The sequence below is a fragment of the Aptenodytes patagonicus genome, chromosome 1 (assembly GCF_965638725.1).
Source record: "Aptenodytes patagonicus chromosome 1, bAptPat1.pri.cur, whole genome shotgun sequence".
Taxonomy (NCBI): domain Eukaryota; kingdom Metazoa; phylum Chordata; class Aves; order Sphenisciformes; family Spheniscidae; genus Aptenodytes; species Aptenodytes patagonicus.
Window position 1 is genome coordinate 1,263,370 of NC_134949.1, and position 27,949 is coordinate 1,291,318.

At 48.9% G+C, this 27,949-nt stretch overlaps 1 protein-coding gene across 1 annotated transcript in view; it reads right to left on the reverse strand.

Annotated features, from left to right (window-relative positions):
• LOC143163974 (uncharacterized) overlaps nucleotides 1–27,949 on the reverse strand; it is a 135,867-nt gene that overhangs the window by 21,567 nt on the left and 86,351 nt on the right. Inside the window, exons 52-72 of the mRNA XM_076345973.1 lie at nucleotides 27,199–27,318; nucleotides 25,620–25,748; nucleotides 25,231–25,347; nucleotides 19,711–19,953; nucleotides 18,661–18,696; nucleotides 18,495–18,539; nucleotides 17,860–17,904; nucleotides 17,196–17,231; nucleotides 16,809–16,844; nucleotides 16,189–16,248; nucleotides 15,381–15,506; nucleotides 14,600–14,671; nucleotides 14,385–14,420; nucleotides 14,022–14,081; nucleotides 12,108–12,152; nucleotides 9,994–10,029; nucleotides 8,784–8,819; nucleotides 6,243–6,299; nucleotides 5,993–6,064; nucleotides 5,115–5,186; nucleotides 4,569–4,604 (exon numbers count right to left, since the gene is read on the reverse strand). Of these exons, the coding sequence (XP_076202088.1) occupies nucleotides 4,569–4,604; nucleotides 5,115–5,186; nucleotides 5,993–6,064; nucleotides 6,243–6,299; nucleotides 8,784–8,819; nucleotides 9,994–10,029; nucleotides 12,108–12,152; nucleotides 14,022–14,081; nucleotides 14,385–14,420; nucleotides 14,600–14,671; nucleotides 15,381–15,506; nucleotides 16,189–16,248; nucleotides 16,809–16,844; nucleotides 17,196–17,231; nucleotides 17,860–17,904; nucleotides 18,495–18,539; nucleotides 18,661–18,696; nucleotides 19,711–19,953; nucleotides 25,231–25,347; nucleotides 25,620–25,748; nucleotides 27,199–27,318 (1,515 nt within the window). The remainder of the gene's footprint in view (nucleotides 1–4,568; nucleotides 4,605–5,114; nucleotides 5,187–5,992; nucleotides 6,065–6,242; nucleotides 6,300–8,783; nucleotides 8,820–9,993; nucleotides 10,030–12,107; nucleotides 12,153–14,021; nucleotides 14,082–14,384; nucleotides 14,421–14,599; nucleotides 14,672–15,380; nucleotides 15,507–16,188; nucleotides 16,249–16,808; nucleotides 16,845–17,195; nucleotides 17,232–17,859; nucleotides 17,905–18,494; nucleotides 18,540–18,660; nucleotides 18,697–19,710; nucleotides 19,954–25,230; nucleotides 25,348–25,619; nucleotides 25,749–27,198; nucleotides 27,319–27,949) is intronic.

The following is a 27,949-nucleotide window of genomic DNA, read 5'->3' on the forward strand; positions in this document are numbered from 1 at the left end:
AATTCGTTCCCCCAGATTTACATTCTGTGTTCTGCCAGGCAAATAAAGGGTGGGCAATAAAAGCTACTAAAATGGCAGTTTAAAGGCAATCACTGGTGGAGTACTGGAAATGGCTCTTGCTATTTTGTTCTGTTATTAAAGAGTTGCTGGAACAGGCTTCATTTAACTGCAGAGACACCAGGTACCACGAAGGCACGGCAACACAGAGGCTTAGTCATAAGTCCTGAGCGCTGGCTGTGATGCAAAGATGTCTTTGAGCAGCCGAGGATCTCTGCTTCATGGCACAAATTCCCGCGAAGCTTTGGGCTGGAGCCAGGGAGGAGCTTGCCTTGTCTCCAGACTCATCGTTTACACTCAGATGAATGAGCTGGGGAATTAGCTGGGTCACTCTGGGAAAGTGTGAAACCCATCAGCAGAAACGTTGCCTCAGCGGAACGGCCCCAAAAGATCAGTCTGTTGAAGACACACATCAAAGCTCTAATGCATTTCCAAACCATGGTGTAGGCTGCAACCTCTGCTGAAAGGTTTCCTACCTCCTGGGCTTCAGTGCTCAATATTTGAAGGGGTGATGCATATGTGAAGTACCTGGGAGTCTCAACCTCAGAGTTTCATCTGTGTTTTTATCCCTTCCCTGCTGTGTCTTTTGTCTAGACTGTCCTGCCCACAATTATTCACTGCTGCATCCCTGAGCATCCTCCCCAAAAAAATCCTTTCTTGGTGTGGGAGCTGCCACTGGTTCTCACGACGGTAATGAGCATTTGTTCTCAGGCACTACATCTCAGAGATGGGTCAGCCTGATACCCTGCCACAAAGCTTCCAAGGTATCCTGGGCAGAGATTTCCACCTGTGGCCAGATCTGGCTGACTAACTTCCCTTTGACCAGCCTGGACTCATCAGAAGTGCTCAGGACACATCAACACACCCTCCCAGGGCAAGAACTTCTTAGGAGATGGCTTTTTCCACTCTGAGTGGCCAGGGGCACCTCTTATCAAGCCCTGGGTAGACTGCCACACCCCACCTTTCCTCTCCTCTGGCTTGAAATGGCCCACTGCTCAGCAGGCAGGAGAACTGGGATGCCATATGGGTTCACCTAAGTCCCCATGCAGCCGATGGAAGGAGGTAGGGCTCTCTTGTCGGTACCTCTTCAGAGTTGTCTACCTGCCACTCTTATCTGTATCAAGAGCTCTTATGCTCTTAATATCTACGGTAAAGTCAAATTCCTGCTTATAACCATGCCCATGCCTACCATACTCTGGGTTATAGGGCCTTGATTACCACTTAGTTTTCAGACGCTGCAGAGCGCTGTCTGGTTCTGACTGCAGCACTGTGCTGTGTAACGGTGGCAAAAGTGTGTCCGTTAGCATTCCTTTAGCCTTCCTGGACCGGCCATATTTAGCGTCTGATTGTCCCAGTGTTAACCGGAATGCCCTGACTTGCTCTCATAATCATAAAATAGTTTAGGTTGGAAGGGACCTCTAAAGGTCATCCAGTCCAAGCCCCCTGCCGTGGGCAGGGACATCTTCAACTAGAGCAGGTTGCTCAGAGCCCCGTCCAACCTGACCTGGAATGTTTCCAGGGGTAGGGCATCCACCACCTCTCTGGGCAACCTTGCTTTGTCTTCAGGTGTACGGCTTTGCTTTCAAGCCTGGTGAACTCCACCACTCTCAATGATCAGCAGGGACCAAAAAATCCTGGATTTCTCCCATCCTTCCTCTCACTCACATGCTGGTGGCTCTGCTCCAACGCGGGCTTTGGCAGATGTACTCTGGCAAGCACCGAAGAATGAAGCACATCAGAAATGGTTCTGAGAGCAAATGCAGAAGGTCCAGGGATCTGGTGAGTCTCCCACCCTCCAGGCAAGTTGAAGCAGGACACCCTAGGAATAAGCACACGGCTGTGCAGGTGGTGTTACCACACAGACCCTGGCTTCCTCAGTTATAGGGCAAGGATCCATGGGCTGCTGGCCAACTATAGAGCCAAACCCACAAGAGGAGGTGAAGAACATCTCTGAGCTCCAACTTGTACACCTAGTGAGGGGGACTGCAAACCAGGATGGAGAGGGCCAAGACACACTGGTAATTGTAGACCCTGGAAACCCAAAATAGGGAGTAATGGCAAGAGAGGAGAAAGCGGTATTCGTAATAGAGCTTTAGGGAGAATAATGGGTTAATCTGCCAGTCTATTAAAGCACAAAGCATGGGAAACAAAGAAGAGGAGCTGGAAGCCTTAATACATGATAGAGATTACAACTTCATAGGCATAACACAGACTGCAATATTAATATAAAAGGGTGAAGCATGGCAAGAATATCAATGTAAAAGAGCGCAGTGTTTTTAGAAAAGAGGAAAAAAGAGGAGGAGGTGTCTTGGATATCAAGAATGCACTCATTTGCCTTGAGGTCCAGTTGTAAAGTCAGCTAGATCCATTTAAATTCTCTGGGTAATGATAACAGGGAGAAGACAAATGCTGTCACTTGGTTGGGAACTCCTACAGATCACCAAATCAAAAGAGTAAATGGATGAGGCTTCTTACAAGCTGGTTAAATTGCTCGGAGTGAATTCAGCAGGACAGAAAGGAACCAGCAAATTTTTGCAATGAGTTGGTGGCAATTTGTGGATATGAAAGATGGAATTAGAGGGAGCTGAAAGAAAATGAGAACTGCTAGCCATTACCTTTAAGACTTCGCATAGGACAGATTGGGTACAGGTAGACTGGACCAAGTAGTGTCTGTCTTCAAGAAAAAGGGAGAAGAGGACTTGGGGAATGATGCATGAGATAGCCTAGCCTACCTCTCCAGAATAACTTGGGGGAAAAAATAATCACAGTATCTGTGAGCACTTGGAAGATAAAGTGAGACCTGGGTTTGTGAAGAACAAGTCACATCAGGATGTTGCATTCTAACACAGGTGTCTGAAATAGATGATGTGAATCACGCTCTAAGAGTACCCTAAAGCTGCCAATAAAACAAGTCTGAGCATGGCTCGCTCGGATGTGGAAAGTGAACATGGCAGACATCTAACCTGAAGTCAGATGAATTTCATCCAGGATGTCGTATATCACGGCTCTTCCAACACGGCCCCAGCTCTGATCTGACTTTTGCAATTTTAGAAATTTAATGAAGGACCTAACCCAAGCTCTATTATCTCCATCTAGCTCCAAGCACAGCACAGATAGCATTAACCTGCACCAGCAGAATCCCTAAATATTTCCAAAAGAAAGATTACTTAGCTTTCCTCAAATATTGATTGACAAGATACCACTTTCTGGTAGTTAACTGTTATTATGTGCCGATCCCTGTGGGTGCCAGTAGAAAACAGCACATCATCCATGACTGGATGGCTGCTGGCCAGGATGGTGGAGTCCAGCTGTGCTTCCTTCGCACTCAGCAGCCTCAACAAACATCTTCGCTCTACTCCTGCACTGCTACCGGTTGTCACCTATGGATTCAGGCGCTCACTACAAAGCCATTTCGAAAATGCACTCGATCCAATGCCTGCGTGCGGTGATCCCAGACGCTGAGGTTTCACAGCACGTTACAGCCTCATTGCTTTGGCAAAGTGCTCAGAAGGTTGTTTACAATTAGGCAGGGGTTGAAATACTTCATTGAATGAAGGCCTTTTTCTCAGTGAGCAATTACCAGTCTGGATTACGGGCTTGTGAATCGTTACGCAGCTATGACCAGTAATCAGCGGGCAGCGCTGAATGGCTGTGGAGCCTTCACAGCAACAGATAGTTGCTGAGAATCGCCCACTCACACACAAAGAGGCATAATTGGGGAACAGGTTAAGAAAATACTGATATTTCTTATTGCAATAAAACAATTGAACACGCTCGTATTTCCATGACCTGAGAAGAAGTCCCAGTCACCTTTTGGTGTTCCCTCCCTGCCTTTCCCAGATGAAAAGAAAGCAGCAGGGACTTTTTTCACTTCGGACAACCTTGGAGACCATTTTTCACTTGGGATTTCTTCCAGGTGAAATGGTGAAGTTCAAAGGTATGTAAACACTTTTGCAAACAAAAATTGCTTTTCTTTTTTTTTTTTTTTTTTTCTCAATTGCAATTTGTCAGGAAACAAGGTGAATTCAGAGATTACCCAGGTCCTCCAGCATGACTGTTTTCCCTCTGGCCAGCAACATGCACCCACTGAGCGCTGAGAATAGCCACTTGTAGTCCAGTCTCTTAAGGATATACACATTTCTCATGGGATATACAACCTATAGTCACAATTCTTAAGCGATCTGAACATGAAACGTTATCTGTTCACGTCTAGCAATGCCCCCTAATACACTAAAGGTATTAAAAAATAATAAATAAATGCATATTTCATGTGCTTCTTAATGCAAAATGCAACATTCTATTAAAGCATACCTCTGACTGTGGTCCTCCCTGCCTACGGCTGGTTTTCCAGCAAAGCCTCTTTGAACGTGGGCTTTGTGGAGCAGCACTGAGCCAGCATTGCCTCATCTCACCCCGCAATCCACACACACGACTGTGGGGAGAGGACCAGCAGTGCAAGCCTGGCTCCACACCCAAGACTCTCAAAGGCAGAGAAACACGCTCCAACTCACGGCAGACCCTGGCAAGCCTGGTTCTCCCGGCTCCCCCTGCAAGGAAAGCAGTGACGAGTTACCATGGGGAAGAGCTGCATTTCATCTGGAAATGGGGATTGCTGTGGGAGATACCTACAGCTGCGGAAAAGGAGACAAGGGGACTTTTGGGGACCCCTCTGCAGCATCAGCTGGAGGGGGCAGGTAGGATACCCCAAACATCTCAGCTGGGCAACTGAATGGAGCCCTACATCTCCATTGACTATAACAGGAGCTTAGACAGCAGGTCACACCTCACGCCTAAATACTGACATTTCAGCGAGTCATTATTGACTATTTTAGCCCAGGAAAGATGCCAGGGCACTCTGCTGCTTTACAAAATGGGAGAAACCTTTCGGGCTCTCCTGGAAAAGTGCAGCTACTTCTGCTCTCTGGTAGCCCCATAACTTTTCAATCAGCAATTTTGGAGAGGGAACACAGAATTATATTCTGTGAGAAAACTGTGAAGGGATTTTACACATCAGTCGTTGCAGAGGATGCCTAAACATAGGTGCTCACTGTACTCACCTTCTGTCCCACTGGTCCCCTTGTTCCGAAAAGCCCCATCACTCCCTTGGAGCCAGCTTCACCTTTGACTCCCTAAAGTTTTAAAATCCCTGTCAAATACATTTTAAGTACCTACTGCTCTTGAAGTGACCCCTCCCCCCAAGAGAGACCAGTAGAGGAACCCATGGAGATGGCAAAGAGGATGACAAAAAGCACCATTTCTATAGCAGACTTAAGCCCCAGGGACCCCAAAGGTCTGTATGGCAGCCAGTGCTTGGGAAGAAAGCCACCAGCTGCAGAACGGCTCAGCAGAAACCTCAGCAAACTGTTCTATAAGAGCCCAGTGATGGGGACTGAAGGAAAACAAGCAGAAAAGGGTCTCAAAGCCTCTGGATGAGCTGCCTCCTTGCAAACACTTAACTACAAGACCCTGCTGGACTTACTGGTGGTGGAGATACTACTCTGGGGCTCCGTCCAAAGTCACTCAGATATTCAGCCAAGAGGTCTTCTTGCTTTAGGAGCCAACCAAGCCTTAACAAAAATGTCACAAGAGCTGCAGGGTTTGAAGGAGCATGGCCAGCTCTCAGAGGGAGAGGGAGATGTGGGACTCTTACAGTGCTGCAGTAATTGAATGGTCACTTTTCTCAGGGTGATCCTGTACCGCAGACATGGTCCCAAAACTACAGACTTGACACCTGGTAAACTGGATGTGTATCATGTTCCCAAGCCCCAGCCAACCATCCTCCTCTCCCTTTCTGTGGTAAGAGCTGGGTGAGTGTGTCCTTGCACCATGTTTTTCAGCAGGCACATGGGAAGGGAGGATGCAGAGATATCGGTTCCTTCCTCACAAAACCAGTGACCTTTTGCTGTCTCTCTCAGTTGCATCGGGACATTCATACCTTTTCTCCTACAGGCCCATCCTCTCCCTTCTCTCCTTTGTCTCCATCAAAACCTGGCAGGCCCTGTTCACCCTGAAAGGTAAGACAGAAATTAGTGGATTGTGCCTCTCTGCTGGAAGGACCCAGCTCTCGGCCACTGGCTCTGGACCAAAGTGCTGGTTCTCAGTGCTTGTCCCAAGCTGTGCTCGGTGCTGATGCCACCAACAGTGGGGAAGGGACAGCTTAAAAAGTCAATAAGAGTCAAACTTACGGGATCTCCTTTACTGCCTTTATAGCCTGGGCGTCCAAAAATAGTCATGGGCTCACCCTAGAGAAAGGAGACACAGAGAGACGTAGACACCCGGTGACACATGAACTCATGGGTCCCACTGGGTGGAACCACGCTTGCTATGATGGGCAAAATGGTAATTCACACATCTGCAATGAAGGTAAGCATTTCCCAAACTGTGGTCCAAATGCTGGGGAAGGCACATAAGCTCCACAGCACAACATTAATTTTTAAGATTAGTCTGTCCTTAACTAAAAGCTGGATGATGAAAACTACAAGAAGCCCTGAGGTTTGACAGTGACCTCTTGCTCCGAAAAAATGTGGGGGCCCACTGGCATTACCCTAGTCTAGATGTCATGGCTGGAAATGGAGCTGTGCATGGCATGACCCTGAGGTTCAATTCCTGATCCGAGGCTGCCAGTGGTGGGACAGGTTCATATCTGACATGGTGGCTTGGCTCCTTCGTCACTGTATGTCACTCAGGATGTCAAGGTTTGCATCTCTTCCCGGGTGTGGGAGCTGGCCATAGGCAGGATGGTGAACTGGTCTACTCATGATGTCCTGATTTATGGACACAGATTTGGAGCTAAAGGAAGGGGAGTAACACTTAGGGTACCCCTCAGAGGTAGTTTTTGGAGGGTCAGACTCCCAAATTGTCATCCCAAGAGAGATGGTAGCTACAGGCATGCAGTAACCCCACGAACACATCTGCGCCAAGTCTATTTATCAGCTCAGCAGCTGAGGAGGGACATTTTGCTCCTCAGAGAGTGAAGAACCTGTGACAAGGTTATTCCCGTGCAAGAAATGGCTCTGCTCTGGCAAAGCGATGGTTGTGTCTCCGAAGCGGTAATGCCGTCCATAGTTCGGAGGGAGGAGGGCTGAAGCCACCTCCTAATGGGCAGCTGTAGCCCATTTGAAAAGGACTCCCTTTACACCAGCTCTCTTCAGTGTTGCAAACATTCCTGTTCAGGGTGACTGTGCCTTGCTGCTGGAGTCCTAACAACCACGCATCAGTCAACATTCCCCAAACTTTGACAATCTTTTGCAGTTTATCCAACCATCACCATCACCACAGGACCCTGATCAAGTTCGGGCTTAATATACCCTCCTGCTTCCCTGCTCTGGAGGGTCTCTAACAGAGATGGGATGGGGCTCAATCAATTTTGGGGGCGAAAGGGAGAATAAAGATCCTGTAGTTTAATCCAATACATAGCATGGGCCCTGGGATTCATGCAGTTACTCCTGTATTGGTCAAGAGAGAGTTAGAAAGAAAGTTAGGTTGCAATCACGTGGAATAAACCCAAGCCAATTATTCCCCCGCCCTCCTGTTTTATCTTGCACTCCACCTTATATTTTATTAAGGTATCCTTTGGAAAACGCATTACACATTCCTTCAGCTTGGAAAGTGTTTTGGGGCCTCTTCACAAAGCTGATTAAGAATTGATTAGTCTCTGGAGTGAGCCCCCTTTGAAAGTAGCTTCCTCAGAGACAAATCGGCCTTAATCATTTAATACTGCATGACTCAAAGACAGAATCGTCATGTAGGTTTTCTAAAACTCATTTTCTAACAAGTCATTTCAGCCAGGAAGGAAGTTAACAAAACACTGGGCAGAAGTTCAGCATTTTCTGTGCATTTTCCAGAAGCACTCGGGAATTTATTTTTGCATTACCTGCTATGAGCCAGCTCAGGCTTTTTAAGATTGCGGTATGCTTCGGGGTGAGCTGCTTATACCAAAATCAGTGGAAATTGTCTTCCTCCCTTAATTCACAGGAGGCATCTTTGTGCCCCAGCAAATAGTTGCCAAAATGACTTTTTTTGTTGTTGTTTTGTAGGATCCCGTCAAAACTATCACGCAAGCTCAACCCAGAGTGGTGTGTCCAGTGCAAGGATGGCATGAACAAAGTAGATCGAACCCGGTGGAGACCCCTGAGAAGGAGGGGGGCATCTCCGTGTTGTCTTCCACTACCTACATGGGTGTACAATGTAGAGAGGATGGATCCAGGCTCTTCTTGGAGGCACACAGTGAAAGGACAAGTTGCAACAAGGGAAACTCCTATTAGACAGAAGGAAAAACTTCTTCACCCTGGGGGTGGCCACATGCCTGAGCAGGGACACAGAGAAACACACATGAGGCCCTGAGCCTCAAATCCTGAAGATTTCATTGGCAATGGGATCTTGATCCAGGCATATGGATGGCAGTGCACACAACACCATGGATCGAAGGTAGGATTTAAAGTCCTCTTCGATGAAAGGCATTTGCATCCCATCATCTGGGATCCTTGCTCAGTGCTCCACGCTGGGGTGGGCTACGCTCACCCACATGTAATGATATAAATCCTATAAAATCACTCAGACCCCAGATATTTGAAAACGCATATAAATATTTTTTACCATTTATGCCTCTACCTTGTAAGGTCACTGACTCATTTAAATAACTGTTCATCTGCTCACTGGTAACTATAAAATTCTGAAAACCTTTTACCCCATCTGCCCCAGAAAGTCACAATCTGGAATGTCCTTACTCTTTCTCCCTTGGGTCCCAGAAGTCCCCGATCACCCTGAACACAGGAAAGAAAAAAAGACAGTAAGTGATTCCCTTTTTACTCACTCTTCTTGTGTTGCTCGGTCCCTTGATTCACACTCCAAGCCACTAAGATCTACCACAGCTGGAAGTCAGTTCCTCTGGGCACTCTGCAAAATGATCAGCTTACCACAAGAGATTGCGTACAACTAGAATTTATTGCATTGACAAAAAAATAAAGACCCAGAGGACTGGAGCGGTTTGCCTGACTCCACGCTCAGCACATCCATGATGTGGAGCTAGTGCTGGATTTTGACCTCTCAACGGGATGTAGCATCTCCATGCTGCAGGATTGTGCCTACATTACATCTAGGGTGGGAAGGCATCCTATATAATACAGGATTTCCCAACTTTCCACCTGAAATCTGGCATGCTTTACTGAGAGCGTATGAAATATTAGATGTTCTTGGAAGTTTTTTATAATGGGCGTGGGACATGAGGCCGAAGAGCAGGACACATTCCTGATGGCATCTCATAACCTTCTCTGGTGTTCAAGATTGACGTGGTGACAGCAGAAGGGGGAGGCTGCAAGGATCAGGTGGGGACAGGAGAGTAGAGACAGGCTTTAAAGCTGCACTTGAACTGCTTCTGAGTGGCAGAGCTGTATGTGGATCCCTCCCCCGGTGTCCCGTGGCACACCCCTGACATTTGGGACAAAATCTGCTCTTCTCAGTACTACACTTTCCAAGGGTTGCAAGTGGGATGTAGCAGAAGGAGACCAGGAGGACTCCTGCTCACCAGTACAAATGAAAGGGTATGTGTTGCCTGGTGGGCAGTCATTGTCCTGCTGATATTGCAGGACATCTGCTCCTCAGCCCCGTTCCTCCAGCCCTACACATTTGGGGATCAACCAGAGCACACCAGGGGTTCCTTTCTGTCCAAACTCCCATATTTTCTTCCAAAAAGAATTAGGCATGCAGAAAACCAGCATGCACCCCCATCTCAGCCCAGCCATTACAGGGGGCTGCTAATGCCACTTCACACTTCCACACACTGATCGAGGTCCCCTCCCGGTCTGCCCCCAGAAGATGCTGGGATTATCCCCACTGTTTTAACAGGGGCATCAGCAGCTTGGCCTGCTGCAGAGAAAGGCTCCCCACAACGGTGCTTTCTTCCACAGGCACTGTGTAGATAAGATGACTGTTGCTTACTCTTTCGCCTTTCACACCTGGGAAGCCTTTTAGACCCTGCAAGAATACAAAACAAGATGTGAAGATAAATACCAGTGGGGGAAGGTGTTAGGAAAGAGCAGCCTCCACTTGAAGGCAGAGCTGCCCCCAGGGATGAACTCCACCATGGAGTGGAGCGCGCGGGGCGGACCCGGTGCGGAGCGCCGCTCGTGGTCGGGACCGGAGGGGCGGACGGATGCGGCGCCGCCTCTCCCCCGTCACGTACCGCACGATCATGGGGCACCCGGCGCTAAATCATTCGTAGACGACCCGATTCTGGGTCAGGGTTTCGTACGTAGCAGAGCAGCTCCCTCGCTGCGATCTATTGAGAATCAGCCCTCGACACAAGCTTTTGTTTAAAATTTTTTCTGGAGTGTGTCCAGAGAAGGGCAACGAGGCTGGTGAGGGGTCTGGAGAACAAGTCTGATGAGGAGCGGCTGAGGGAACTGGGGTTGTTCAGCCTGGAGAAAAGGAGGCTGAGGGGAGACCTCATCGCTCTCTACAACTCCCTGAAAGGAGGTTGTAGCGAGGTGGGGTCGGTCTCTTCTCCCAAGTAACAAGCGATAGGATGAGAGGAAACGGCCTCAAGTTGCGCCAGGGGAGGTTTAGATTGGACGTGAGGAAAAATTTCTTTACTGAAAGAGTGGTTAAACATTGGAACAGGCTGCCCAGGGAAGTGGTGGAGTCCCCATCCCTGGAAGTATTTAAAAGACGTGTAGATGAGGCACTTAGGGACATGGTTTAGTGGGCATGGTGGTGTTGGGTTGACGGTTGGACTCGATGATCTTAGAGGTCTTTTCCAACCTCAATGATTCTATGATTCTATGATTCTATGGAGAAGCTGCTGGTGGGACCCGCACAGGAGACTCTACTCTCCTTTCCTTCCCCTGAAAGCAATTTAAGGAGAAGTGAATCACACTGGTGCAAAGAGAAAATATAGCCTTAAGCTTCTGCCCACCACTGGGTCTCGGGCACAACTCAGGATCTCTTGGTGGATGTGTAAACTTAGCCAACGCCCCCCATTTTGCAAGCTATGTACTGTGATTTTTGTACCCTTAACATTAACGAGATGCAGCCCCCACCTCTCAGAGAGCGTAGGGGAAGGGTTGCTTCTGGAGGGCTCCTCATAGGTGGGGGTGACGAGGATCTCCAGATGTCCCCCAGGGCAGGTCAGAGCCCCTGGAGACAGAGCCAGGATGGGAACCACACCTGGAGAGCTGCAAAGCCATGGTGGACGCCCCAGGTGTAACCCATTTGCAAAACTGGGGACCGGCGACCTTCCATGAATATGCAGAGAGGTGACACCTTCCACTTGCAGAACTGGCAGCTCATCACAGGCATAGGCATGGACAGGATGGATGAGGAGGAGACAGAGCACAGACATTTCCCAAAGGGCACAAAACCTGGGCTTTGCCAGCCCGCTGTGCCCTGCACTGCTGCTCTGACCACTGGGAGACATCATCTTGCAAGCCCTGGTGGTGTAAGGCCCAGTCTTGCTGAGAATCAGCCCTTCAGAGATGAGATCCCAGGGTGAAACCTGGTACTGCAACCACCCTTGGCCTTCTGAGGAACTTCATAAAGGCCCATCCTGCTCGTAATAACAGATTAATTCCATTAGAGATAACAGCCTAATAAATAAAAAGTTGTTTGTCGAAATAACGGCTGTGATCTGCATCTCCCCTGACTCAGTCCCTTATCAGTGAAAAGGGAATTTACAACAGAACAAGACCCTGAAATTCATGCAGGCAAGCAGACCTGACAAAGAACAGAGAGGGAGTGATATTTCAGGAGGACTTCAAAAGCAGCCTGTAGATGAGTCAGCCAAATGGACAAGAGCATAAAGCAATTGTGCTCTGCATGACCCCTTATGTCTCACAGCTGCCTACAGGATTTACACTCACTCATCCCAACACAACGTTGGAATTCAGGTTCCCAAAGTCTCTATTTTCCACTGAAAGCATCAACCCATTTTACTTTTTTCATTGCTGTCGTGGTTTAACCGAAACCAGGACAATTGCTCATGGGGATTTTGCCAGCCCTGGGCCCACTGTTGTCTGTGCTGTAAAATCAGCCATCTGTGCTATTTTAACACTCACCATTGTGCCAGTGGGGCCCTGGACTCCCACGATGCCCTCGTCACCCTGTTAGGATGGAGAGGGGCAGTGATGGCCATCAGCAAAGAGAAATGCAACACGCACAGTCCCAACTCTGCAAAACGTCCCACTGGGGACAACAGGAATTAAGCATGCAGAAGCCCAGATCCTTGAAGGAGTTGTCCAACCTCTTTACTTATGCCTCCATCAGGATTAGGTGCCTTAATGCTCCCATGGATCTGGATCAAAGATGCTAAAGGGCTTAAGATCATCCGCATGTCACTGCAGGTAGACACTGCAGTGTTTAGAGAATAATGCTTCGGTCTGAAGCTTCAAGCTTCAGCTTCTCCTCAGTCCTTGAGAGAAACAGGCATTTGTGAGATGATCTGCACCTGATTTAGCACGATATAAATCACTCCAAAAAGGTGTCTCTTCCTCTCTGTTGGTATAGAGACACCCTGGTAGGACTAGCTCAGAAGAAGTCATCTGAGGCTGGATGACCTGATGTGTCCTCCCCAAGATGTACTTACATCCAACAAAGGCATGTGCAACAAGGGACAGAGGTCTGAGATGTTCCTGGGACAGAGAGATTTCTTCCCCCTGATTAGAGGGCTCAGTAGCTTTTCTGCACGTTCATAACTCACTGCTGAACATGATTTCAGCAGGACTCACCACAATAAATAAGGCAGCCCGGAATTCACCTGGAACTCATACCATTGACTTTCAGAAGGAAGAGGCCACCAGTCAACTGCTCAACAGTAACTTATGCCTTTGGAGACCAATGTGAGGCTTACCTTCATGCCCAGCTGTGGTTTCCAGATGCTGCAGACCTTGTTCTGAGCCTCCCTTTAAGTGCGCTATTGGCTCCTTATAAACCTTGCTACAAGGGACAGCTGTGCTGGTGGGTCTGTGAAGTCCTTTTATGACCTTCCCAGGTAGATCCTACAAGACTTACCTGTCTTTAAGATGCCTAGACTGAGGCATCGTCCTGTGAGGCCAAATTTAGATCTCTCATATAAAGCCAATGTAATGTGAGATTCTGCGATGCACTCCAGATTTATGCTGGAGTCAGAAGAGCAGAAACATTATTTCATCATTTCCTTCAGATAATGAAGCCTGAGCGAGGTTTACCCCAGACCTTTCACAGCTGTTGACATTCTCATTAAGTGTTTTGTCTCAGGGGCCTCGTTGAACAGTTCTGCTGGCAGATGGGGAGTTTGTCTAAATGGATTGCAGCATAAAATCAGTTTATTCGTGAAACAGCCACAGAAGCAGCAAATTGAAACATGGCCTCTGATTACGACTCAAGAGGTTCTCCCTGGGGTCTTTGACAGAAGACCGAAACTTCTCAGCAGCGTGAGGAAAAGTGAACGTTGCTGCCCCAAGGATGACGGGGGCTGGTTTCCCTCTGCCAGGACAACAGGAAGCAAGAGGGGAACAAGGATGAAAAAGCTGCAGGCAGATTTCTGAAGGAACGAGCTTGCAGGTAGCATCCCCAAAGCATACAGAACCAAGGTGGTTCCTCACCAAGCTGCTAGGATTAAAATACACAGATGTAGGGGTATAGATATTGCCTTCAACACTCCCATCTAGCCAGTGAAAGCACAGCCAACACAATCAGTGGGGCAAGATTCACTTGGCCATGCAGTTGACCAGTGCTATTTGTAATGCTTGAGGTTTTCTAATTACGGAGGGTATGCTAATTGTGACCTGTGGACAGATTCCGGTCAGTGCCAGCTCCAGCTGGGCATAGCAGTGTCCATCACCTCCAAATCTGGCTGGTGAAAAATTAAGGAGGGCTCTGAAATCAGTCCTTTAGGCATCTTCTAAGATGGGTGAGTGGGAGGTGATGGTATAAAGCTGACTCAAAAATAGGGTAGGCCGCAAGAAGCCAGGAACATTTATGGAGGGACCTACCTGGGGGCCAGGCAGTCCGCGGGGACCTCTTGGGCCAGCTGCTCCAATGCCGGTTTCTCCCTGCAGATAAGAGAATCCCAGAGGTCTCATTCGGAGCAAGGACACCGCATCACATGATTGCTCATTAGTTTGACCAAGATTTAAAAGTCACAGAAAGAGTCAGGAGACTCACTTCCGTTGACTTTCTGCTGCTCTCTCTGGAGGATGCTCCAGCAACCATGGGGAAGAAGGGCATGAGGCTGAAAGAAGGATGAAGTGGCTGGATGGGGTCAGGGATAAGGAGCCAGGGGAGGGCAGTGGGCTGTCCCATTGCCACTCCAGGATCTCAGCTACTTGTGACATGCCTGGCAGGTTGGCACTGACCTTGTTGCCTTTGGGTCCGGGTGTCCCGGGAATCCCCTGTAGGGCAAGGAAAATAAAATAGAAGTGAGGACTTCGCTTTGCAAGTCCTCAATGCTCTTCTGTCCCAGTGCTGCAAGAGGGTGAAAGCACACCCCGCCCAGGTACCATGGCCTCAACCTCTCCCCCAGCCAACCCTCTGCTGCTCAAAAGACACAGGGACAATGTACAAAAGTCACCTCTTTTCCTGGGGATCCTGATGGTCCTGCGGGCCCAGCAAATCCATTCCGGCCTCTCTTCCCACGCTCCCCCTTGAAAACAAAATCCTTTAAGGAGGAGAACACCCTGACGGGAAAGGTCCTGCTTTCCCCCATCCAGACAGAAAGCAGGAGCTGGTGTCCCCAGGTGTTCCCTGCACTGGCAGCAAGCAGGAGGATTAGCCTCCTCGTGTGGGCCTTTTGTTGTTGAGGAGAGGGGACTCCAGCTACACTGAGACCCTGAGTTTAGGCACACTGTTGTCCCCCACCCCACCTCCAGCTAAGCCTCCATGTCCCTGCAATGAGGCTTACCCATTGCTCCCTCTGTTCCCAGGGGCTAATGACCCCCAAATCCCTTGCTGACGTCCCCTGTGCTATCGCCACCGCTTTTCTTCCCAGTCATCTCATTAAGTCACATCACTAAATTTTAAAGAAGAACAACAGGTCCCCACGTTGCTTGGACCCCCACTGCTTTTTTTTTTTAACTTGAAGGATATCCCCCTGTACCAAATCTTTTGGCCTGTTTTTTTCCCCAACAACATCAGTTGGTCTAATAAATGCTGTTACCTCTCCTTTTGCCACCAGGCTTTGTTCCTGCTTCTCTTCACTGACTACATACAGGCTCAGGGTCTGGAGACCTGGGTAGGTGGGGGCTTGACCCACAGTGGACACCCGGCATAGACAGTCTCAGTAGGGCCATCGTTGTTCTCACCTTGAGGTGGCTAACACAACACATGCTGTCCCCTCACCGCGCACAACCTACCTTCTGTCCTGGCATCCCTGGCAGACCTGGAGCCCCTCTGTCCCCCTGTGACCCAGGGGTGCCGGAGTTGCCGCGAATGCCCTGGATGCCCTGAGCTCCTGGAGGTCCTTGGGCCCCTGGCTCACCCTGTTGAGTGAATCACAAGGAATTTGGATCTTAGGTGGGATTAACTGCCCCCCTAAAGGGCCTGGAGAAAGCCTGGGGTGTCTCCTTGAATTCACATGACCAGTACACAGAACTGGGGACACCCCCTCCAGCCCTGGTCCATAAGAGAGGTCCTAGGGCTGGAGAAAGGGCTGTACCATGGCTTGCTAAGCAGGGAGCCCTTACCTGCAGACCTTCAGAGCTCTCCAGTGAATTCAAACCCTGAAGACATGCAATATCCCAAGGGATCACAGAAACGCACCTCTGTTGAGACCGCAATTCCCTGGATTTTTTTTCACAGCCATATTTCACAGCCTGATCTAGTTGAAGATGTCCCTGCTTATTGCAGGGGGGTTGGACTAGATGACCTTTAAAGATCCCTTCCAATCCAAACCATTCTATGATTCTATGATTCTATGATATTTATACACTGGACCTCACCTGCTTTGAAATGGCCCTTTGGAGGACATAGAGCACTCCCTCTGTCCCAGACCCATGTGATGGTGTTCCTGCCTTCCCAGGCCGGGACTGGTTTTGGTGCTTTATCTTTGTAGACCCAGCCAGTTCTGTGCTCCACACCCAGTGGTGGAAAGCAAGGACTACAAAGAGGAAGACCCAGAAAAAAAACAAGTGAGATCCTATCTAGAAGAGAAGAAAGGCTTACCTTAAATCCAGGTGGCCCAGCCTGACCAACGGGACCTCTGAACCCAATTCCTGGTTCTCCCTGTGAAGAGAAGGAGGTCAGGAAAAATCAAGATCACTCCTTCCACTGTGGGCCCATCAAAATGAGAGCTTGCTGCATACTGCTCCCTGGACACCCCGCTGAAGTCCCTCAGAGTTGATCCTATGTTGAGCGTTCCTATAGAGCCCTCACTGACCATCACATCTCCTCTAGATGATGGGAAGTCTTATCTGCCCTGGAGAGGCAAAGCTGCTGAGAGCATTTAAACAGCTTTAGAAAAGAGGGACCTGAGGTTGCAGGAATATTACTGGAGATGGTGTCAGAGGACTCTGAGTGAGACTCTCATCTTCTGACATTACTTATTTATAAGGTGGGTGTCCTGTCTATGTGAGCCATCTGGAGTCCCTCCCTAGTCAACAGAGAGACACTGGGTCCCCGGCGAGCGACTGGCCACACTTAGCCCACATCTCAGGAGGTTACCTGGACACCTCCCCCTGAGATGGGGAGGTTAGGTATGGGAAAAGGAGGAGGGAGAGCAGGAGGCAAGCTCTCACAGTGTAAGAAGAGACACCCCTGACTGTGGTACCAACGTTGTTCTTTACCTTTTGACCATTTTCACCTCTGTCTCCTTTGGTACCCTATGAAATAAAGAGAGAGTTACCAAGCCTGTGCAAGAGGTCATGTGAAGTACCACCTCAGTGCAACCCTGAGAAAGAGCAAAGGTTTCCGTTGTGCTCATAGCCTATGGCAGCATGGAGCAACTGGTCCCTCTGACCTCCACCTCTTTTCCCCAGAGGAGGTGGGCAGTGGTTGCATGACGAGGGAAGAGCCAAATGCCCTAACACAGAGCCACAATGCTGCCAGGAGGGAGATGGAGTACTGGGTTGACCCAGCTGATTTTGACTATGGCAATCTCCAGTGCTGGACTTGGGTCACTTAGCTGGTAACGCTGTCCTGCTCCAGCTGCTGATACCGACTCCACAGCTCACCTTTTCTCCAGGTTCCCCCATCTCCCCAGGCTGCCCCTGCAAGACAAAAACCATCCACCTTCCAGCCATCTCCCCTCCCTCCCTCCCTTCTCATGCCTGTGTCCCCAGGATGCTGCACCACACAGGTGTTTAAACGGTAGCCCATGCACAGTACCCCTTCCCCATTGGGCTGTGCCTTTTAACAACAACCCTACCTTGTCTGCCTTTCTCCTGAATATCTGGGTCCCACCACCCCGGATCCGCCATTTGGTCCCTATAAGCCTTTGCTGCCAAAAGTGTTCATGAAATGGTGTTTTGTGTGGCCCTTCTGCCATCCCTGTCCTCGTGCCAGGGCTGGCTTTTGCTTGTCTGTCACCTGGTTTAGTTCACTGATCCAGCAGAAAATGAACATCAGGAAAATCCCCTGAATTTTTGCATTTACTCCTGAACGCATGGAAGACGCGTGTTAGCATTGCTGAAAGGGAGGGAACAGAAACATGCAGCCAGGTTCAGGGATAAAGGTGGGACTGTGGCAATCCCAATTTACATCGGCACAGTCTCCCATAGACCCTGAATGTCCTCTCCATCAGCACGTCGCCAGCCACCTCTCCCTTTCCAGACCCTCTTAGCACAGAAAGCCTTCTCCTGGTCTCAGAGGCTCAGGCCAGAAAAGCGATATCGCTACCTTTTCTCCTTTGTCTCCACGGGCTCCCGGAGCTCCCATTTCTCCCTGGAAAACAACGGGCAACATCTTCAATTGCAAACATGCATTGCCACAATTTTCCTTCCCTCTTTGGACCAGGAGGGTGCTGCCCTTGTTCCTGCACCAGCTGTTGGAAAACCTCTGTGGAGGAACCCCTCATTTCCAACACTTGCATTCCCAAACCAAATCGGGGATGTCCCTGACCCCGTCCCTCCTATCCTATGCAGTGGAAATGTAGAGAGAGAAAGCATAAATTGCAGAGTAAAGGCCAGATATAAGTGGTAAGCTGAGGGTCTCCCTGCCCCAGGTTACTGCAGATGTTCAAAGATGCCATGAGTTTAAGGGAGATGGGAGAAGTTCACAGAGGAGAGATTAAGGATCCCCAAAACACAAAACCCGTGTTTGGATCAGCTGTGAAAGGTTCAAGCCTGGGATCTTTGCTCATTACCAATGGCCTAAACTGTTGATTACTACCCCTTGAACCCACCGGCCCAGCCAATTTTCACCCGTGATTCCTCAGCCTCCAAATGGGACTGCTCTGGGAAGATGGATCACCATCCTGCCTCCCTCCAGCGCCGTTGGGTATCTGCATTAAAAGGTGAAACAAAAGAACTGACCTTTTGGCCGTGGGAGGGTGGATCTGCTGGGCCAGTTTCCTCCTTCTGTAAGAAAAAAAACCCCACGTACAGAACGGGGCTGGGATGCGGCGTGATGGGAGAAAGAACCAGCTGCATCTTCACTGCATGCAGCTGTGACAAGAGGAGTACAACATGAATGCTGTACCTTAATTCTCCTCGGGTGATGAGGGCCTGGGTATGCCTTGAATTGAAAAAGAAAAGAGGAAAGTGGGAGAGCAGTTGGAGAAACATTTCACCCCCAAGGCGTGGAAAAGACATCTCTGAGCAGCAAGATGTTAGGCAGCTAGTGGAGAGGCTGGAGGCATCTCTTAGAGAAGCCGTGTGTTACCAGGGATCGTGACACCTCCATCGAAGCGCCCCTGGTTGGATATAGGGTGGCCTCCAGGCTCCTTCTGATCTGTTCCAGCCCGGATGGGACATTTAAGAGTTGGTGCTGTCCATTGCATATGGGCTGCCAGGGTCCACGAACCAAGAAGTGCCTCAGTACTGGGCTTTTGGCGATGGCACAGATGTCCCACCTTAACCCTGACACTTTACAGAGGGCTATGAGAAGAGATGTGTTTTCTCATGGTGTGGACAATCTCAGCTCAGTGCTGCCGTTCCTCCTGGGAACGCAGGGTGAGGGTCACTCACCGCTTTCAAAGAAATTCATTCAAACTTAGGGGAAATCTGTTGTTCAGAATTTTTCATCCTTAACTCCTGGAAATAGGTCTTTGTCTCTTAAATTTTGTAAAAATCAACTCTTTGCACTTTCCATTTCTGGCATATTGCGTTAAAGTAGGCAATCTAATTGTGCAGGTATGTCAGAGATGTATGTGTTTATAAACACACACATATATTTACACATTTAAACACACATACAAATATCTTCTACACTCTCAGGACACAAAACGCCCTTCAGTTATGCTGCTTTCCCCATGAACCAGGTTATTATGTTCCCTCACTGATTAAGTTTGATTTTCCCCACTTCTGTTTTCCAAGCATCACGTTTCCCTTGCCAGATACAGGGAGAACAATCTGCTCTGCCAAGAAAAACAGCTTCTTCTGCAGCTGTTTCTTGCTTTATTTATTAATATTTTTCACTAAGCTTTCGCCCCCCCCTTCTACACTCATTGTGACTTTGCACAAGTGGGCAATCGGCGTTCCCCTTGCGTCCATGTGTTTGAAGACACCTTTGTATGGGGTTTTCACTCACCGCAGATCCAGATGGGGATTTCCAAGCTCCCGGGGCACCAGGGGGATGAACCCGTGATGGAGCCAATAAGGAAGGGTCACCGCTTCTTCCTGGATCACGCCGGTGGCTCTGCTCTTGCACACAGGCCAGCCCGAAGCCGCCGCAGTGAAACGGGGTCTTTACTGTGTGTGTCTCGTGCTCGGCAGATCTCCTGGCTCTAACGTGCCTTGGGAGTGCAGAGTCATCGTCTAAATTCACATTTTCCTGCGGGAAGGGAAACAGCATCCTGCTGAGCACCTAATACTATATACATAGTAATAATTATATGTTATTTGGCACTGTGCAATTAATTTACTGTTATTTCAAAGAAATAAAAACCACCTAAAATATTGCAACTTTGAACTTTGAATACCTCCCTGCACCAGCCATGTCTGGGTAACACACCTGCTATGCATTTAATGTACCCAGTATACCTGAATGGAGTAACAAAACTATTAATGCCTATTAATGTCTACACATTAACCTGCCACTTGGTGATGTTTGCAGTGCTCATGATTTTGGTCAATATATATTTAAGGCACACGCAGTAAAGCTTGTACAAATAGTTACTGGCCTGGATCACAAATTGTTTGTTCTGTTCCATATTAGCAACGGTAAATTATCTGCTTGCTGTTGTAAAACTTGTAATATCCCTAGCTGGTGGATATCTCAGTGTACAGATTCCCCGAACCACACAGTGGAAGCACTGCAGTGTAGCTTTGGCGAATATTTTGATAAGAAAGCGAAAAAGCAGTGAATTGATTTATAATGAAAGCAAGCTGGGCACCTCCTTGCACCCAAACCCCAACCCTGAGACCTGCCAGCAGCATGTGAAGGAGAGGGAAAAATCAGGATGGGGTGCAGTTATTTAGCACTATTCCCACATTTTTAATTGCAGAAACGAAGACCTGGATTAATCTCATTTAATTTCACCTAGAAGTATGTGTTGAGACTTTTAGATGGTTAAAGTTAAGGGAAAGTAAATCCTAAATGAAGGACTTCCAAGAAATGCTGGTTAGTCCAGCCCTGAACATTACGCTGTCAGGTTTGCAGGGATGATAGTCCTGTTTTGCTGGATTTTAACCAGCTGAATGATAGTTTCACCTAGTGCCTAATGAACCCAGGAAGTTTCTGACTCACCAAAATACGCAAGGAAAAAAAAAAAAAAATTTTGGTCCAATTAAAATTGAAATTCTTTACTGAAACATGGTGAGGAGCCAGAAGGAAGAATAAAAGACAGGTCAGTGATGTGGGACAGGCTAGTGTTTTTGTGGGACAGGCTAGAGAAACATCTCCCAGGCTTACGCAGAAGTGATCTGGGCGGATCAGATGGCACCATCAGGTGAGACCACGCGGACGTTCCCATCCATCCTGCACTGGGTCATATGCAAATGCAGACCGGCTGAAAAACGCGGCACGGGTCCATGTTCAATTTGCAGACGTGCAAATAGCGTCACAAGACAGCGGCGAGGCAAGCAGACGGGTTGCCAAGACCTTGCCGAGGTTTTGAAGGCGACCCATCTGCATGCGATCTCATAAAGCTGCCATTTACTGGGGTGGTGGGAAATTGCAGGGGGTAATAACTCTCCTTCATTCTGCAATTCCTCTGCAATTTTAGCAGTTTCCTGCTCCGAGATGCCAGCAATAAGGCACCTCAAAGAAAAGTAGAGAGGCTGCTGCTTTCTAAAGGTATGATTTACTGATGGCAGGTGGCAGTGTAAAAAAGAAAGGAAAAGAGAGAAGGGAGAAAAGGAGGAAAGGAACAGATAAAATTAGGACAGGAAAGTGAAAAATGGAAATAAAAGGGAGAGTAAAAAAAGTATTCCTGCAAAGAAAGAGGTACAGGAAAGAGAGAAATAGAAAAGGCCAAGAAGATATCAGGTAGGAAAATTAAGTGACTATGGGTTTATCCGCAGGGAGACAACCAAGGGCATTTATCTGAATTAACTCTGAAAATGACTAAGCTTAACTGCAGGGGATTTGGGAGATGGAGGAGGCAGGAACTGGCCGGTACGGTCCTGTAATGCCAAAGAAGTGTCTCATCCACGGAAAGAGTAACCGGCCACCGCTTCTCGCACGGGCACATGTACCTGGGCTCATCCTGCCTCTTTATATCAGTTAATTTGCTTCCCCCATTAACTCCTGCCAGCCAGAAATTGCACCTCCGAGATTAAGCTCTTGGGCTATTACAGGCTGCTTCTCTCTAGGGCCCCATGAACCTTTTAACGGGTAAAATTCGTGATTACAGCTGCTGCTGATGGGAAAACAACTGGCTCTATTTCGCTCCCTTTGCATCTCCCTGCGCTGAGTTCAGTTCAGCTGCGGGAGCTACCAGGGATGAAAGGATGTAGGAGCTGCAGGGAGAGAGGGGCTGCTCCTATTTCCCTGCCTTTGGACCACGCTCTTCCCTCCTCTTGAGGATAAAGGGGATTTTATGCCAAATGCAACCGAGGAAAACACCCTGGGGTGCAGATCCCATTCTGCTGGGGGGTTTGAAGTGCCCTAAAAAAATTGTGGCAGCTGTTCCACTTTTACAAATTCCCCTACTAAAATGGGGATCATCGGACGTGAGAGCAGGAAGGGTGGTGCTATCTGCCCATCTTTCAAACAGCTCTTCATTTGATGGGGAATCCTCTGGGCTGGGGTTCAGAAAAAGGTGTCTGGCAATACCGGCTTGCAGGATTACACAAATAATCATTGCCAACCACCTAGGTGCAGCATCGCTGTCGGATGGCGCTGATATTGCACGCACTAATCTACAGGACTCTTAAACATCAGCCCCAACAGGGCAGGAGATCATCTCGATAAACCCAAAGTGTAAACTTTCCGCCAGCCCTCTGTGCTCTGCTCCTAATAACTCAGGCAGCGACAGATGGGGAATCGCTGCCTTGTCCCATCTCCCTCCAGCCTGCTTCTGGGGTTAATCAGCTTGAGTTCTAATTTCCCATGTGAATTATAAGTCTTCAGTTTCCTCCCTTCAGCTCTCCTGCCTTTCACCGCAAGATTAAAGAGCCCTTTAGCATTTGGTATATCTCCTCCCTGCGAAAGCTCTTCGATGCAGAAATGAAGTCATCTCGGGCACCCTGAATTTGGCTAAAAAATGGCTGGTCTTAGGTCTCTCATGATAAATGAGCTTGGAAGCCAGATGGGAATCAGTTTTGTGGCTCTGCTCTGCACTTCCCATTGGGCTTTACGAAAAAAGTGGCATCCCAAATGGGACACAGAAGACTGCTTTTGGTCCTTGGGATGCAGGGATTAAATTAATTGCTTACACCCCTGATTACTGAGGAGAGTTCTCCCTTCTGCCCAAATGTCACATTTGGCATGGCCACACCGTCCCTTTTCCTTCCCGGTGCCACAGCCATGGTGTCTGGGCACATGGATGCATTTAGCTCCCAGACACCAAACAAATAGGGGTCACTCCCATTTCATCGAGGAAGAAGTTGGTGGGTCTGATTTATTAGACGACTCCACGCAGGAGCATGTGTGAAGCCTTCAGGAGTCTGCTCGTAAAGAGCATCCAGCAGGGCTAAATTCCACAGTTTCAAATGGAGCCACAGATTCGGGACCCCCCTCCCCCCAATTTCATGGTGCAGGTCCATAGGGACTGAGCTCTACCTGCTTTCAAGGGTGAAGCACCAAAAAGCTCCCATCTCATCCAGGGTCCTGCAGCCCAATCCCACAAGAAATGAGGGGGTTTGGGCTCCATCCTCTGTGCTTCCAGGTCTCTCTCCAGTTTAACCATGCCCAGCCAAGGGAAACGGCACATCCAGGAGGAGAAACAAAGGTGATGGATGCTCATGGCACAGGCCACTGTCTCCAGGGCTGCAGCTTACACACATACACGCGTGTGTGTGTGTAGGGTGTGCGCGCCCGTGTGTTTGTGCCGGGAGCCCTCTCGTGGCTGCTGCAACCACGGTTGTTCCAGCTTTGTGGTTCAGTGTGGTGGTAATTCGCAGAGCCAGCCAGGAGACGGCTAAAGTGATGGGAGCAGAAGCAAGTGTTCAGCAGACTACTCAAATCGGAGCCAGATTTTCTCCAACAGGATCTCCCCACTTCGAGCTACCCCTCCCATTGCTATTCCTAGAAATATCCTTGCTAACACTGTTCCTAGCAGTAACTGTGCCTGTAGCTGCAAGCAAACTTCCAAGGGATTTTTTTTTTTTATTTCACTTTTTAAGGCTGTGCGTATCCCGTCTCCGAGTATTTTCACAAAGAGCGTTCCCTCCATCACACAGGAGCACATTAGTACGCAAAGGTGTGAAAACAGCGCTGGATGAATGCATTTGCCCTCTCTCCGTCACTGGGGCTAGTGTCACTCAATGCGTGGTGTTGGGGTAGGGTCTCCCAGCTGGGCTGGACTGGGCACTTACGGTTACAATGATGTTCAAACTGGAGGGTGCTGGGTTTGGTACATGGCAGTGGAGCATGGTTTGGGCTCTTAGAAGACAATGCATGCCCAAGAGGGCAGAAGAGGGGGGAAAAAAAAAAAAAAGAGTGAAATGGGATGTTAGGGCTCAGACAACCACACTGCGGCAACACCACAACTTACTGCCCGTCAGCTGAGCTGTCATCACTGCTGCTACCAGCCTGGATGCACCCTCCAACTTTGCTGAAAAGGATATATCATGTCTTAGAGGGTACGTATACATGCACTTGTAAAGCAGCTCTAGCTCCTGGCTATGGAAGAAACCTCCCTCTTTGCTACCGTCCCTCAGCTGAGATGCAGTAACAAACCACTTCAACTTTTTAAGAGGCAAATGTCTTGCAGACCTTGAAGGAAGAGGTAAGGTGAGTCACCCTGCATCATGTTTCCTCTGGGACAGTCATCTTGGCTCAGCTGACCCGCAAAGGCTTGTTAAATTACAATTTGCTCTTGTTTGTGAGTCCTTAAAAAGGAGAAAGTCCCCAAATTCCTGCTCAGACCCTAAAATCTTCTTCAAGCGAGTCAGACTCTGCAACCCAGAACTGGGCTCAGGAGAGTGCATACCAGGGTCTAAAAGACTAACGCTGGGCAGGGAAACCTGAGGGCCAGTGGACTATTCTGAGACATCTGTGAAAAGTAAGAAGGAAAAGGAAATATCTTGTCAGGGAGCACATCTTAAATTCACTGTCTGGGGTCTGCACTGTCCCTGGAGTATTACAAGTCTGATCCATCGACTATTCAATCAACCAAGCCCAGAAGATGGGACAAATGCTGAAACCAGACAGATTCAGATTAGAGATCATCCTTTTTCTTTCAACAAAGTGGGTTATTAAACACCAAAACAATTTGCAAAGGGCTCTGGGGAGTTCCCACTTCCCTGCCTGTATGCAGAGGACAAAGTTGCCCATCAGCTTCCAGCCCAGGTCCAATGTCCAAGCAGTGGTCTCCTCTGGGCATGTGGGGAGGGCTGTCCCAGGACTCGGAGCACTGGGTGAGGGACGTGCATCCCAGTCCCTTCTGGTCTATCACTTATCTCCACACTGGTCTACTGCCCAGCACTGCCGGGGAAGACGTACGTGGCTGGTGTCCTGCTGTGGTTGTCCTTCCACCCTCTCCTCCAAGGACTCGAGAAGCTCCATGGAATGGTTTCCTTGGAGATCATCTTCTGGGTGTGGTGGGGGCACAGCCAAGCTCTGCAGAGGGTGGCAGGTGAGTGACAACACAGTCTCACTAATTACCAGAGTGGAAGATGGAAAGCAAGACCCTTTTCTGGGCTCTGACACCGATTCATGCAGATATCTTTACCCTTTCTCTAACAGCTTTTCACCGCAGTAAAATAGGGGCAAAACTCACAGAATTGCAATGATTTGTCCAATCAAGCTCTGAGAAATGTAACCCCTTTGCATCTATTAAATCAGCACAAATGGAAAAGTAATTAAAAGTGACTGAACAGGCATTTACATACACTGTTGAGAGAAGTGTTTGTCCCTCTTGAGTCTCTCTCCTTCCTTCTTTCCTCAGATGTTTTCTTCAAGGAGTCAGGAGGGTTTCCCCTGACTGGGTTTTCAGGTTCAGAACCATCAGCAAATGGACCCTGTGGAGACCAAAGAAAGTTACTGCTTTTTCTAAGTCAAGACATCATCCACAACACACTGCTTTACCAACACTGCCATTTTTTCAATAGCATGCTTAGAGACAGCAAGACAAGGCTGGAGAGCCAAGGTGCCGAGACCTCTCTTGCACCTTACTTGGAAATCCCAGCAAGGATGGGCTGGGGCAGACTGTAAGGATCCCTGGTGGGTCAGAGGGCTGCTTTGACCCCTTCGGTCCCAGCTCTCTGGTTGAAGTCCAGCCTAGACAGGCTGTCCCAGATGAGCAGAGGTCCCCAACCCTTTCTGCCAGATTGGGTTGGGCTCCCAAAGCCCAACAGGGACAGCTTTGGTGTCTCTGTACCCCAAATCCCAGCATTGCTGGCTCCAGGGTTGCTGGCACACAACCAGTTTGGGTCTCTTGGTGCAAACACACCTGCTGGTGAGCACTTCATCCAATCTCAAGCCCCTAAAATGCTATCATCCAGGTTGCAATGATCCAGAAAAGCAACGTCTCACCTGAGATCACAGCAAGTACCTGGAGCTGAGAGGGGATGAGCCTGTCTCACCCTGTCTAAGTGCCTGAGCAACTGGGTCATTGTTGAACCAACAACAGAGGAAGATAAAATCATCAGGAGTTGGCTCCAAACACCCCTACAGCTCTTGTGCTTCAGTTAGAGACAACATTTCCTACCGGTGACCAACAAGGGTTTATGGCGAGTGAGTCACTTCTTGGCTGTCACAAAAAGAGGACTAGAAGAGCCCCACCGCAGCTGCAGGCCCTATTTCCTGGACTATATCTTATCAGGACTGTCTAGTACAGGCAAATTAAGATCCGTGACTCCTCCAGCAGCTATGAGAGTTGACCTGGATACAGCCTTCTGATGTTATTCCTGGAGGTGTGCTGTACCACATCGGAACTTGGGTCCAGCATGGAGATTAAGCCTTAACATTGCTAATAAATTCCTAATTCCCATACCACAAACTATCTGTTACTTGCAATTGCAAAGAATGCAGGTGACTAGATTATGTCTAGCAATTAGCCTGGTTACTCAAGCAAATGAGAGCTGTGGAGTTATGGCAGGGACTCCTCTCTTGGGTAATCTCAATCCAATCTGACAGCAGGATTGGATCCATCCCTGCAGGGCCAGGAGAGGCGCACCTAAATTACAGCCTCCAAGTAAGGAGAAGTTGCAGGGCGAGTTCAACAGATAACCAGCATGACCCAACCTGTGCTGGTTTTTGCTGAGAAGACAAGAAGGAGCTGTGGTTGTGTGGAGAGGAAGGGAGGACGAGGATCAGCAGGAGGCATCACTGGAGCATGGACTGGGAACTCACAGGAGGCTGGTATGCATCAGATGCGCAATCTCTTAACATTATTGCTGCAGCAGACCAGATGGACAGGAGTACAGATCTACATAACTGCATTTCATCAGCTCTGCTGTTTATTTTCACCTTAGGGAGTCCTCCAGACATTGGCACACTAAACTGAGCCTCCACCTCCGGGCTCTGTGCTTCTTCTGTCACCTTGGTGCTGGCCAGGGCAGCATGAGAAGTATCAAACACCAGTGAATCCTGCAACATCAAAAAAAGTGAGTCGATGTGGCCATGACAAACTTGAGCTCCCAGGAACCACACAGGCGAAGAGCTGGATCCTGATGGGTTATTTCTGCCCACTGCCCCATCTCTCCAGCATGTTCTGTCCCACCTAGTGGCCTTCCCGAACCAGAATGGAGCGAGTAGTCAGCAATTCCCTGCTGGCCATCTCCAAACCTTCCTTCCAAACTAGTCCTGCTTCCCTGGGATCCCTCTTGCTTTTGAGGCTGCTCTCATGATTTTTTCTCGTGCTTTCAGCTGCTTTGCTCCCCTCGCACGCTCACCACTCCAGCAACTCCCAGCCCTCAAAGGGCACAAGGAGGCTGATGGCTTTGGAGGATGGCTTCTAGCTACCTCCATCAACAACAAGGGTTGACCGATTCCTTTATTTCCACTGAAAAAAAGAGTGCTTTGCAATCCCATCACTTTAAGCTGAAGATCCAAGATCCTGGTGTGAGCCATTAGCCTCTTCCAGCTTAACGGTTTCTTACAGTGGCTGCAAGTCACCGCAACTTGCTTGATGACAGAGGTGACCCTGAAGCCCTCAATGATTCATTTCCCTCTCTCATTTCCCTCGAGGTCTGTCTGCCCCCTGAGGCTGACAGATGAC